Source organism: Nipponia nippon, unplaced genomic scaffold, assembly GCF_047370975.1.
Source record: "Nipponia nippon isolate SJK-2023a ecotype South Korea unplaced genomic scaffold, ASM4737097v1 scaffold_3, whole genome shotgun sequence".
NCBI classification, from domain to species: Eukaryota; Metazoa; Chordata; class Aves; order Pelecaniformes; family Threskiornithidae; genus Nipponia; species Nipponia nippon.
Genome location: NW_028262347.1, coordinates 1,621,155 through 1,633,508, shown reverse-complemented (window position 1 = coordinate 1,633,508; position 12,354 = coordinate 1,621,155). Strand labels below are relative to the sequence as shown.

Here is a 12,354-nt window from a genome sequence, read left to right as displayed (position 1 = left end):
ATTGGTCCTTGAGTCATATTTACGGGAACAGTCCATTCCCTGGTTTTTCTCACATAACTTCAGGATGAAATGTCGGTCACCTTACTGCACCTCTGTGAAGTAAACAACAAGCAAAGCTTCCCAACTGTCAGATGAAGGCATGTTCATACTTCTATTTTTAAACACTTGCTTTTGGAATAAAATTTGAAAGAGAGTGCTTCAGCAGTTCTGGGTAGCTACCTAATTTTTCAACCGACCTTCCTCTCATGAAAAAATGCAACTGGCTGCCTATTTAAGGCTCTGTCATGAGAAAAAAAAAAAAAAAAATACCTGGAGTTAGAGCATTGCCACCCCTGCAATTTAAAGTAAGGTCGGCACGCTGCAGCGTTCAAACATTTCACATAGCCAAATGGTAAAAATGCTATTAGGAGAATAGTAAGGCTGGAAAGCTGACCGAAAATAAAGAATCCAAGAAGTAAGGTCGTTCCCTCAGCCTGAAGTCACGCACGCCGCAAGTAAGCGCACAGACACACCGTGGCTTTCGGAAGAACCCGTCTCCATCGGTGGACAGAACGCGCTTTCAGGGTCGGACTTTGCTGATGCTTCGCTTCCCCTGTTGGGAAGCTGCAAAGCGCACGGAGGAGGAGGCCGGAGGCTTCAAGAAGAAGCAGGGGTTTTGGTTAGGCTGTTAAATGCTGCCCTACCTAATTAAATTCTGTATTTTTCCCTGCCAAAGTTGCTATAGGCAAGTCTATGCAGGCAGGTGCAGACAGACTGGAGCTCGAGCTGGATGGACAGAAGCCAGCTCCGGTCCAGAAGCTGCGCAGCGGCGGCGGCGCCGGCTCACGCGCTGTGCTGATGCAGCCCAAAGAGAACAAGACGTTGAGTGACTCACATCTGACCGATTCAGCATGTGCAGAGCAACCGCGGGGCTGCCTGCCTCTGTTTAGGCACGTCTTCAGCAACGCTAGGCAAGACACCCTCGGTAAGCTTTTCACATCTGGCCGTTAACTGTAAGCTCATCAGCTTTTCACAGCTCGCGAGCCAGAACTTGGAGAAGCACTGAGCGCTCGCAGCTCCGACCGAAGACGGTGGGGACTATGCTTCAATAATAGAGCGCTATTTAATAACGGCACCAGACATCTGGGGAAAAAGGTCAGATCTTCTCCACTTCACAGTGGAAACCCCAAATATATGGACGAGCGGTTTTAATTTCAGTGCATCCATACCCGAGATGAAGCGGTGCTTCTTGCAAAAGCAGGAAAACACGATGCGTTCCAGCGCCGCGGTGAGCTTTTCGAGGGTGCAGAGGAACATTAATTCTAGGCTCTCACCCATCCTTGCTTACCCTAGAGCGCTCCAGCTTTTGCAGAAAAGCCTTTCGCCTCAGACATAAAAAGAAGGCAAGCGTGACCATGTCATTCGGTTCTCCAAAATGTCCCTGCAGATCAGGTCACTTCAGGGAACTGTTCTGCTGGTCACCGAGTCTTCTGGAAAGTCACACGAAAGCCTCTGCTCTCTTTAACAACCATTTCACTTGAGACATCTGTGCATATTCCTACTATAATAAAAATAAATAACATTTCAAGCCATATTTATATAATTACACAGGTATTTTCCAATACCAATACCATAATAAACTAAAAAACAGTTAAAGCTTCTCTCTACAGCACGAACTGTATGAAAGCTCATACTTAGGGAGAAGCATTGTAAATCAGGACACCAATTCAATCAGCTTCAGGTACCCTTTTGCAGAGGACGTAACGACTTCTGATAGAATCAATCTCGGTATTCTTAATTCTACAAATTGTATTTCGGAGTTAGAACAGATTAGATGAGCTGCTCCTACAAAAAAGATGAAATTTGAAAGTTTTGTTTGGAAGTTCCTCAACAGCTCTGTCTGCAAGGCTGAATTCCTGCTCTAGGAAGAGCTGCACAATTTTTTGATTTAAAAAAAAAAAAGCCAACATACTTAGATAACGCTGGCCTTCCCAAAATGTAACTAGAAACAAAAAAAAACAAAAACAAAACCACATTTTCTAAAGGTATTCAGTACACAGCTAGCGGGCACGAGCATGACAGCAATTTACTGCTTCAAGGTCTTAAGCAGGGAAACGGTCAGTTGAGAAGTGTTCTCCCAAAAAAAAAAATAATCTTCTTTTTTTTTAAAAATCTTTGACCTCAAAGCTCCCTGAAGAATTATTATTTCATGTTCCTCAGTCTTATTTTCTCACTTACTGACTTTTCCCATTTCAGAGTTTGGATTAAGCTTAAAGCCCAGAAAGTCTTCCGTTAATCCAGTACACACGCGCTGAATTTCGGCTTCCAGAATCGACCTCGCCTCTCTCCGCTGCCTGCGGCGCACCTGCGAGCGGGCACTACAGAGTTTCTCCACCGCCGCACAAGAGAAATGAGTAAACGGAATTTACTAAACCTTCACTCCTTTTAACCTCATCGCAATATTTCATCGTAATCTCTTCTAACAGAAGACGGGATTGCTGTTGCAACTAAAAATACGAGCTGTTTTTCCCTTTCTGCTTGCAGCCTGCTGCAGTGACCGACTGCGACTGCTCTTACGGCAGCTTGGTTGTAAGGTTCCTCACCTCATGTTCGTATTTGCAGACTTGCTATCAAGAAAGACCCTGAACTGACATTGGTTGCCATTTGATAAGGAAGAAATAAACTTAATGATGGCTTCTCTAGACTGAAATTGAGGCATTTCAGTGGGATTTTTTTTGCTACAAATGCCTTTAGCTGCAGACCTGAGCATAGAGGATTTTGTGCAAGAAATATTTAAACCTTATTTTATCCTTAATTCACCCGTTTCCTCCCAGTCCGTTTGCTGCTCGTTTGAAGCCCTAGAACCGAACAGTTTTGCCGGGACGTAAAGCAGGCAGCCTCCCGTATTTTGATTTAGAGGCTGGACTTTATTTCTCAGGCTGTCTCTCCCGTTCATCATTTAGATTTTCTGACTTGCCTACAGCTCATCTCTCTACGGAGGAATTTAAGAGGACGTCAGCCATCATACTTCAGGGAGGAGGTTTCCTTCCCATGACTGAGGCTCTGCTCTTGGATCTCTGGCTTGAATCTGCAAAATCGAAGAGGAAAATAAATACCAAAGGAGAAAATTAGGTGGATAGCTTTTGTACCTCACCACTGCAGCAGCTCTATACACCATTGGGAGCAATTCTATTCTTTCAGTCTTTAGCATTCTTCAAATTTAAGCAATGTTGCAGGTCCCTCGGTCGCGTGGAGAAATCCGCCTGTTATCTCTGCGCTACCTAGCTGCTTGCTTTCTTTTCAGTTTTACCTCCATCTCTTCTTTGTTTGAGTTAAATCACCACGTTGTTTTACAATTCACTAGACAGAGTTAAAAAGAAAACCTAAAAGGTCAAACGCGGCTCCGAAAGTCGTAATTGCTTTACCTTGCTCGTCTTTCAAGCGTCAAGTCAGGGCCAAAGCTAAGACTTTACGCTTTTAATTGCTTGTAAATTCAAATACCGGGTTTTTGTCCCCCCAGGAAAGATACAAACACAAAGATCATTTAGTGTTTCAACATTTTTTTTTTTACCCAAGGAAGCAACAGAGGTACGGTGCCACAGCCTGCCGGCAAAACGCAAGTTTGCCGTTCACAGGGACAAGGTTTGAGGTACCCTGAGCCGCACCCCGGCTTCTCATTTCCAGGTCGTTACGCTTTATAGCCCGCCATCTACTCGCCTTCGCGGCCATTATTTTTCTATCACTTTTTCCCCAATCTTCTTTTACCTTCTTTTCTGTTCCAGAGCCTCCATGCCAAAGGTTGACGTATTGATCTTTGTACACAGTTTCCGAGCAGTCACATGCAGGCACCTTCTAAAATTAAACTGCACACACTCATAGGGGGACAGACCCACGAATATTATACGTAATAAAAGAATATGGCCTCCAATGATAAGATTTTACTAAATAGCATTCAAGCCACGCTCATTACGAGCGGCACTTGGGAATTCAGCCTCGGGGGAAACATTTATTACCTAGCATAAGTGATCACTAGGGGTTAGGACGAAATGGAGAAAATAGAAAACCAACGCACAGGCACGTAAGAAATCCCTGACGGAGCACACGCCTGCCAAAAAAAAAAAATCCCTCTGCCCCACAAACGACATGGGAACGTCGTGAGGAATTTACACACATTTACAAGGGAAAAGCTACACTTTCATCGCAGGCAGTGAAATCTGCTGGGAGTCAAGGTCAGAATCATCATTTAGACAAGCCACATGAGAGTCGTTTATAGTCTTAGCAGAATAAAGCCTCCCATCGCAGCTCACCAGTCAGGTGATGTGCCAGTCTAGCGAGCACCAGGCATTTATTTTGATGTAATCCCTTCACCGAAGAATGTTACAGTGGGGAGTTTTAGAAAGGTTATACTCAAGCCGTGACATTACCCGAGGACGTGCGCCTCGGTGCCGTATACCTCTACGCCCTGCTTTTTCTGCTTTGCCCACGGACAAAAGCCACAGCTTTCTACAGCCACTGGCACTGGCAGAGGCGGCGCAGCTCTGGGAAAGCAAGCTGTGCTCCGCTCTGGCCCGCCGAATGAATCAACAGCACCGACAAACCAGCAAATCAATCCCTTCCAATTTGAAAACCTCTGTCTTAATGACGCTAAGGAGCAAAAGAACACAGCTGGAAATTCAAGGAGTAAGCTGTGCTTTCCGTACTGAGTGGCTGGGACAAAAAAAAAAGAAAAGAACCTTTCATTTTGTAAATTGGTATATGCTTAATATAAAACTCCACAGCTACACAGTTGCTGTCGTTCGAAACTTCCCAGTATGGTGTACAAGCATTTACAAATCCTGACTTGCTGAGCAGTTAAGAATCATTAAACCAAGAAGTGCGTCTGTTTAAGTATACGTTCTTCTCTCCGCTAAAGAAAGAGGGGCACAGAGTTGTCATTACAAGGCTAAGATCACACGGCTCATCAGTTTGGGAGACTTAATTACAGCCCCTCACTGGCTCCCGCCCCACGCGCACTAACGACGACGTTTCCAGAAGCTCTGCCACTCTTGGCCGCCTTGATCTAGGAACGCCCTAAGAAATAACACAAACCCTAAGTGACCCCCAAAGCCAACGAGCGATCATCTAACCATCAAAACACCATTGCACGTTCAAAACTAAAACGGTAAACAATTCGTGTGACTCAGGGCCTTGACTCACATCCACAGATAAGTTTAGCCCGGGACGCCTGAAACTGTTAGTCAGCCCCATGGCTCGGCCTGCTCCGGGAGCGGGGACGGCAGAAGCATCCACGCGTCTCCCGAGTCACCCGTCAGCGCGCTGGCAGCAGCCGCGAAGGGCGCGGAGTCGCCCTGCGGCCCAGCCGATTCGGCAGCCAGCCGCTGCCGGAGAGGCCTTTCCATCCCTCCCGTCTCCACCAACCTGCTCGTGCCACTTCTCCCGCACCGTTCCCGGCTCATCCTTGACCCCGTGTTGGAGGGAATCATGCCAACAGAAAACGAACCCAACTTAAAGTGGGGAATTTTATGCAGTTTGAGCTCTCCAAACTGCCTCGTCTCAGAGTCACATGAGAACGTGGCAGAAGGGGAGGGGAGAGTGTCAGGACACGCAGTCAGAGGCAGGGGAAGATCTGGGCCACCCCTGAGGCTCAGGCCACCAGCCCACGCCTCGGACACAGGTCACAGACCCGCTCGCCAGCCCTTCTCAGCGGCAGCGACCTCTGCAGCAGCGCCAGCCAAGCGGGGGTCAGCTCAATCTACCTGTGTAGACGCACGTAAAGGTCACAGCCACATCCATGAGTCAGAGTTAGCTGTAAAAGTCAAGTCCAATGTCATCTCAGAAACGAGGTCTTCTAGCCTTGCCTCGAGAGTGCGGATCTACAGCAAGAACCCAGAGAGAACACTGACGTGATTACAGAGATCTTCACCGAGATCTGACGGGAACCGCTTCTGCGGGCATCACGAAGACAAGCCCAGCGTACTCGACTCGGAGCTCTGGGTTTGTCGGAGCGCCGTCGTTTCTTGTACGAGCAGGCGCGCAAGGCTGCCGAATCAGGGCTACGCATCAGCTGTAATGCGACAACGAAACGAAGCCATCGCCTAAATAAATAAAAATACAAACTTGCAAAGCGGTTAACACTTGCCAGTCCGGGCACACGTACTGTCCCCACTCTATCAAGGTGCAATATTGGTTAGCCCACCTAAAGGCAGACAGGCATAAGTCAAACGCTAAGCCAGCATCAAAATAGTTTTAAAATGAGAGTGGTATTAGAGGAAAGAACAGTCACGGCTGTTTACTGGGAACTCTGTGCTTGTGTCAGAACTACGAAATAAACATTAGTTCACACGTTACTTAACTGCTAAATTTCAAGGAAAGGAAAAAAAAAAAACCACCCAGAAAAAACAGTACTTTTAATATATAAACCAGCCAAGAAAATCTACAGAGATTTTTTTGCCCAGCAAACCCTGTAGGAACTGCAGTTTACTTGGTTTCACTACGAATTTGGTATGATCTCGCTTATACATTTTAAACAGACTTTTGCTTCAGGTACTAGAGCAAAGTTCTATTGGATTTGACAAAAAAAATTTATCTGCTTCTTCTAGCCTTATTTTTGTGCTAAACCTTCTTTCAACAGATGCTTCAGCTCCGCGTGCCCAATTTTTCAGTCACAGGACTGGGAACAATTTTATGGCTACCAAATCTGGTGTTTTATTTAAATAACATGACTTCCTAAGAAACGGCGGAAAGGACTCTGGATTCGTAAATCTGGGAAATGAAATGCCTAACAACCTCTCAAGTCTCTGGAACGCAGGCACTGAAGTCACTGGAAAGCAACAGCACGAGGGGAAAAAGAAAGAGAAGGAACAGTATGTACTCCCAGATACCCTCCATCAACACATTGCGCTTCCTTTAGCAACCAGACAGATTGTCAGCTCCTAAACAAACTCATCACCCAAAGCAAAGGGAGCCAGCTGGGGAGCTCTGCTGCGCCGTAAGCTTGCTGGCTGTTCCTCCCGCATCCAGGTTTCTCCTGAAAGCCTGGCATCCTCCGCTCCTCTCTTCTAAGGCACCCTCTGCTGCTGTTAGGAGCATCCAGGGAGAGCGAGGCAGGTTCCTTCAAGCTGTTTCAGGTAACGACCCCATCGCCCGTCATCGATACCCCCCTTCGTAGAATCATGGAATCGTTAAGGTTGGAAAAGACCCTTAAGATCATCGAGTCCAACCGTTAACCCAGCACTGCCAAGGCCACCACTAAACCATGTCCCTCAGCACCACATCTCCCCGGCTTTGAAATCCCTCCAGGGATGGGGACTCAGCCCCTGCCCTGGGCAGCCTGGGCCAGGGCCTGACAGCCCTTTGGGGAAGAAGTTTTTCCTAATACCCAACCCAACCCTGCCCTGGCGCAGCTTGAGGCCGTTCCCTCTCGTCCCATCGCTTGTTCCTGGGGAGAAGAGACCGACCCCCCCGGCTCCAGCCTCCTTTCAGGCAGTTGCAGAGAGCGATGAGGGCTCCCCTCAGCCTCCTCTTCTCCAGGCTGAGCCCCCCCAGCTCCCCCAGCCGCTCCTCCCCAGCCTTGGGCTCCAGCCCCTGCCCCAGCCTCGCTGCCCTGCTCTGGCCACGCTCCAGCACCTCTTCCCTCCTAGGCTTAGCAATGCAAACGGGTCACCTAACGATGTGTCACCTAACGATGTGCTCCTCTCACCAGGCAAGAGCTGGACTTCAGGACAGGGGTGCAAGGAGACGCCCTTTTCGTTGGTTAACAAAAAAAAAAAATAGAGGGCTAAGGGAAGAATTTAGAAGTATTAAGCACATTTGAGGAGAAATACGAATACCCTGAGGGTCTCTAAAATAGAGAGATTGGATTAGGATATCAAACGGAGAGGGTTCCAGACACTGGGGATGAAGTCACAAATGGAAAAATGTCCTTTACCGAGGAACTGAACCCCGCCAGCAGAGATTTCTAAGGAGATGAAGGATCTGGACTCTCTTCACGGGCAGACCTTGCCTTACAGGGACGTGCTCCTTCCCACAGAGTCTCTAGGAGAGACTCCAGTTTCAGGGAAGTCACACAGGAGGAGATCACGGTTATGGAGACAAAATCCCTCATCCTGGGCCTTCGGAAGGGAGAGGAAATATTAGAAAGAGGGTGGAAGTCCAGCAATATGTAGACAAAGTCTTCACCCCAAAGCTTCACAGGTAGGGAAGTTCTCCTTCTAACAGGGAGACTTCTTCCCCGACATTCCCCAAAAGGCTCTTGCGTCACGGGGGAGAACTCCTTCTCCCGAGATTTCCGAAGGGAAGGGTGCCAGACACCAACAACTCAGGTTGCTCTTACTCGGCAATCTCTGTGGGAAACGCGCATTTCTCTACAGCCATCCATGGAGGGATGTATGGCTCTATCTATAGGACAGTACACGTATCCCCTTACTACAGGGAGTATCTATGTCCATGGGTGCGTCCACCTGAGGAGCTTGGATACGCGTGGATGTATCTACGTGAACAGGTCAGAGAGCGGACTCAGGTGCATCTACAGCTGGACACAACCTGCGCGTAATCTGCGTATGCAAAGGCACGAGGACATCTATACGTGACACACGGGGCTGTCTGCGTGCGTCTGAATGCATTTCTGTCTGTAAGGACGGCGACAGCCGTACAGCTGGGTGCGGGCAGATGTGCAAAGGTGCCTGAGCACGGGGCATACGGGTGCCTATGCGCACAAAGGTGCTTCTTTGCTCCCGTACGTAGGCATCCAAGGAGGGAGGGTATACCTTAGTGTGTATATACCTAGCTCTGTCAGCGTTTGTGCAGCTATAGACGCGTGTGTGCACACCTGTATGCGTACGTGTGTACCAATAGGTGTGCGTGTGTGCACCTGGTTGCACCCCTACAGATATCCAACCGGGCAAACTTGCGGGTATACCTCCCCTGCACGCGAAGGTATGCGTCACACATGCATATAGCTACAGAACATAGGCACCTGTACATGTGTGCACATCTATATGCATGTTTGTATACATACCAGCATGCGTTATGTGCACATCCAGCTCCGTATCCGTGTACTTACCTCCACACGCGTGGGTTCCTATACGCCCAAGTGGATGTATAGCTATGGCTACGCCTGCATACGCATGCGTAAGTACAAAAGTGGTTGCACGCACACGCGTAACCAGCTACGGGTACTCCTGTACGTGCATATATACCTCAGGGTATATAGACCTAAACAACGCACGCATCTAGGGGTTACATATCGGCGCACGTAGCACACCCATGGGGCAGACGCACGCCAGGGCACGCGCTCGCAGGACAGGCGGGGTTCGAGGGGACGGTGCGTACCTGCCACGTCCGTCGGTGCACGCCCAACGCGCGCTCGCCGAGCAGACTGCGGTCCGTGCGTTCCCGGTGTACACCCGCACGCCTCAACGGGCGAGCGCCGGGATGGGGCAGCCCGCGCAGACGCACCCTGGGGTGTGTGCGAGTGTGCACCCAGCGATACGCCCACAGGCACACGCACGCCCACCGTGCACGCCGGGTATGCCCGATGACCCCTCCCGTATTAACGGGACGGGCACCTCTCTGTACATTTTTATCCGGCGCATATCTGTATTTCCAAGCGAGCAAATAACCCTGGGGAAGTGAACCCGGTGTGAACCCACACACACGTGGGAGCTCACGTACCTGGCACACGCTTTTCCCGCAAACACCCCCACACCCGGGGCACACACCCCCACACCCAGGGCACACACCGGCGTGCGGGAGCGCAGTGTACGCACACCCAGCGTGCACCTACACTCCTTGGCGGACGCGAGTGCGTAAACAAGCACCTACCCTACGAGACGGGCGCATCTCCGGGCACGCGTACAGCTGAGACGGACCCCTGGGGCAGGATCACGCTGGTCACGGGTGTCCGTGGGCACATCCACGCTGTTTGTGCGTGCACCCCAGGCTTACCCACAGGGCAGAGGCACACGGGGGACACAAGGAGCGGACGGGACCCCACGTCCCCGGGGGAGCATGTCCCCAAAACACGGCCACGGGAGCAGCCCTGCGGCCACGGGAGTCCCTGAAACATGGCCACAGGAGCGGCCCCACGGCCACAGGAGTCCCTGAAACACGGCCCACGGGAGCGGCCCCACAGCCACGGGAGCCCCCAAAACACGACCAGGGGAGCAGCCCCACGGCCACAGAAGCCCCCAAAACATCACCAGGGGAGCAGCCCCGCAGCCACGGGAGCCCCTGAAACACGGCCACGGGAGCAGCCCCACGGCCACACCGACGCCCCGGGGACCCCCACGCCGGGAGGGTCCCTGCCCGGAGGGAGGCACCGCCGCGTCCCCAAGCGCCGGGACGGTGTCCCCCCGCCGGCGGGGTCCGTGCGCGCCCCCCGGGGGTGTCCCGCTGGGGGTGCGGGGTCCCCACGCCCGGGGGCGGGTGCTGCCCCCCCGGTCCGTCCCCCCCCCCCTTCCCCGTTACCTTCTTGACGGTGCGCGGCGCCTCGGTGACGGTACCGTCGGGGCTGACGAGCGCCTCGGCCGCGGCCCCGCCGCTGTCGCCGCCGTCGCGGTGCCGGTGCTGGGGGTGATGCGGGTCGCTCCGTTTCATGGCCGAAGCCTGAGGCACCTTGGCGGCGCCCGGAGGCAGCCCGGCGGCGGCGGACAACCCGGGGCAGCCGCTCAGCGGAGGCCGCTCGCCACAGGAGGAGGAGGAGGGCGCCGGGGCCGCCTCACGCTCGGCGGCCGGCAGCGGGCAGGGGGCCGCGGCCACACCGTGCCCGGGAGGGTGAGCGGTCACCGGCTCGCACGGCGGCCCCGCCGCCTTATCCATGGGGCCGCTCAGCTCCTTCAGCTCCACAGCGGGGGCTGCCACCTGCACCGACATCGCCGCCGCCGCCGCCTCCGGCTCCCTCAGGGCCCGCCCGCTCCTCCCCCGCCGCCGCCCCCTCACGGCCCGCGGGGCACGCCGGGACCCGCAGTCCTCCCGCCCGCCTCCCCGCCGAGACTACAACTCCCGGCAGCCTCCGCGACGCCTCCCTCCGCCACCCGCCTATCGGCGCCGAGGCGCGCGGGGGGCTTCTGGGAAATGTAGTCCCGCCGGCGCCGCGCCGCCGTCCCGCCGCTGTCGCCCGCCCGGGGCAGAGGCGCGGAATGGCGGCGGCAGGGGCGGCCCCGTCGGGGCCGGCCGGAGCCTCGCCCGGGGCTGCGGGGCCTCCAGCGGCCCCCACGCCCTCGGAGGGCGGCCGGTGCAGCGCTTGACCTCCCTCCCTGTGGAGAAGTTTGGGGTTTTTTTTCCCCGTTTGAGTGGAATTTTGCGTGTCTCAGCCGGTGCTGAGCGAGCGCCAGGGCCTGCGCCAGGCCGCTCTCCCGGGCCCACAAGCCAAACCCTTGAAAACAAGGAGCCGAGACGTTCTGGCAAGGCGAGCGCCACATCCGAGAGCCCAGAAACTCGCTGGCCTGCCCGGTTCTGCTAGCCCACGGAGCCCCTTTGCTGGCCAGCCTCCTTCAGGCGCCTGCCAACCAACAAAAGCCAGTAGCGAGCTACGTTTTTCTAAATCCAGTTCTTCAGGAAAGCTCCTCTTAGGGAAAGAGAATTAAAACTCATCCTTCTTTGTATTTTTAATTATTATTATCATTATTAGGATTAATGCAGGACCTGTGGGCGCAAGGCAAGGACGGAAGCCTGCCTGTCTGGGGCTGCGCCAAGGCAGAGCGAGCGCGACGTCCCCGACTGGTCCGAGGGGCGGGAGGCCGCGTCCGACACCGCGGGGCGGCTGGAGGCGAAAGCAGAGTTTCTCGATAGCGAAGGGGATGCGATCGGCCAAGCAGGAGGGATGCAGAAGAGCCTGGAAAACGGAGAGGCATGACATACCGCGAGCTTGAGCGGAGTTTGGGGATCCACCAGAAATGCCAGAAGTTAGAAATGTGCAGGGAAAAACAAGTGGCAAGATTGCGATGACCAGGAGAGTTTTTGATTCCCAAGTTAACGCCCGCAGCCCGGTACTTTTGAGTCACTCGCAAGCCCTGGGCGAGCTCGGTGTTTGGGATGAGCCGGCTGCGAGATGCGGCACGGTGGGAGGAGAGGAGCAGCCCACAGAAACACACACACACACACCCCCAAAATCAGGAGGCAGAGGAGCGATCGAGGGAGAGGGGCTGCAAAACCTGAGGAGCCGCAGGAGGGTTTCATGCTTGGAGAGGAAGAACCTGGCCAGCAGCTGAAGACACCACGCTGCGTTGGTAAAAACTCGCTGGGGACAGGAAGAAAAACGGTTTCATTAGGTGCAAGGGTGGCAGCTGGACTGGAAAATGCCTAGGACGGAGGCGAGGAGAGAAAGGGCTGTAAGGCATTTAATGGGCTCCGAAGGCGACAGCGGCGGAGAGGACG

General features: G+C 53.2%; 1 protein-coding gene across 1 annotated transcript in view; it reads right to left on the bottom strand.

The window, feature by feature from the left end:
* AHCYL2 (adenosylhomocysteinase like 2) overlaps positions 1 to 10,895 on the bottom strand; it is a 110,543-nt gene extending 99,648 nt beyond the window's left edge. Inside the window, exon 1 of the mRNA XM_087764151.1 lies at positions 10,447 to 10,895. Within this exon, the coding sequence (XP_087620277.1) occupies positions 10,447 to 10,851 (405 nt within the window). The 5' untranslated portion in view covers positions 10,852 to 10,895. The remainder of the gene's footprint in view (positions 1 to 10,446) is intronic.
* Positions 10,896 to 12,354: the final 1,459 nt, after the last annotated feature.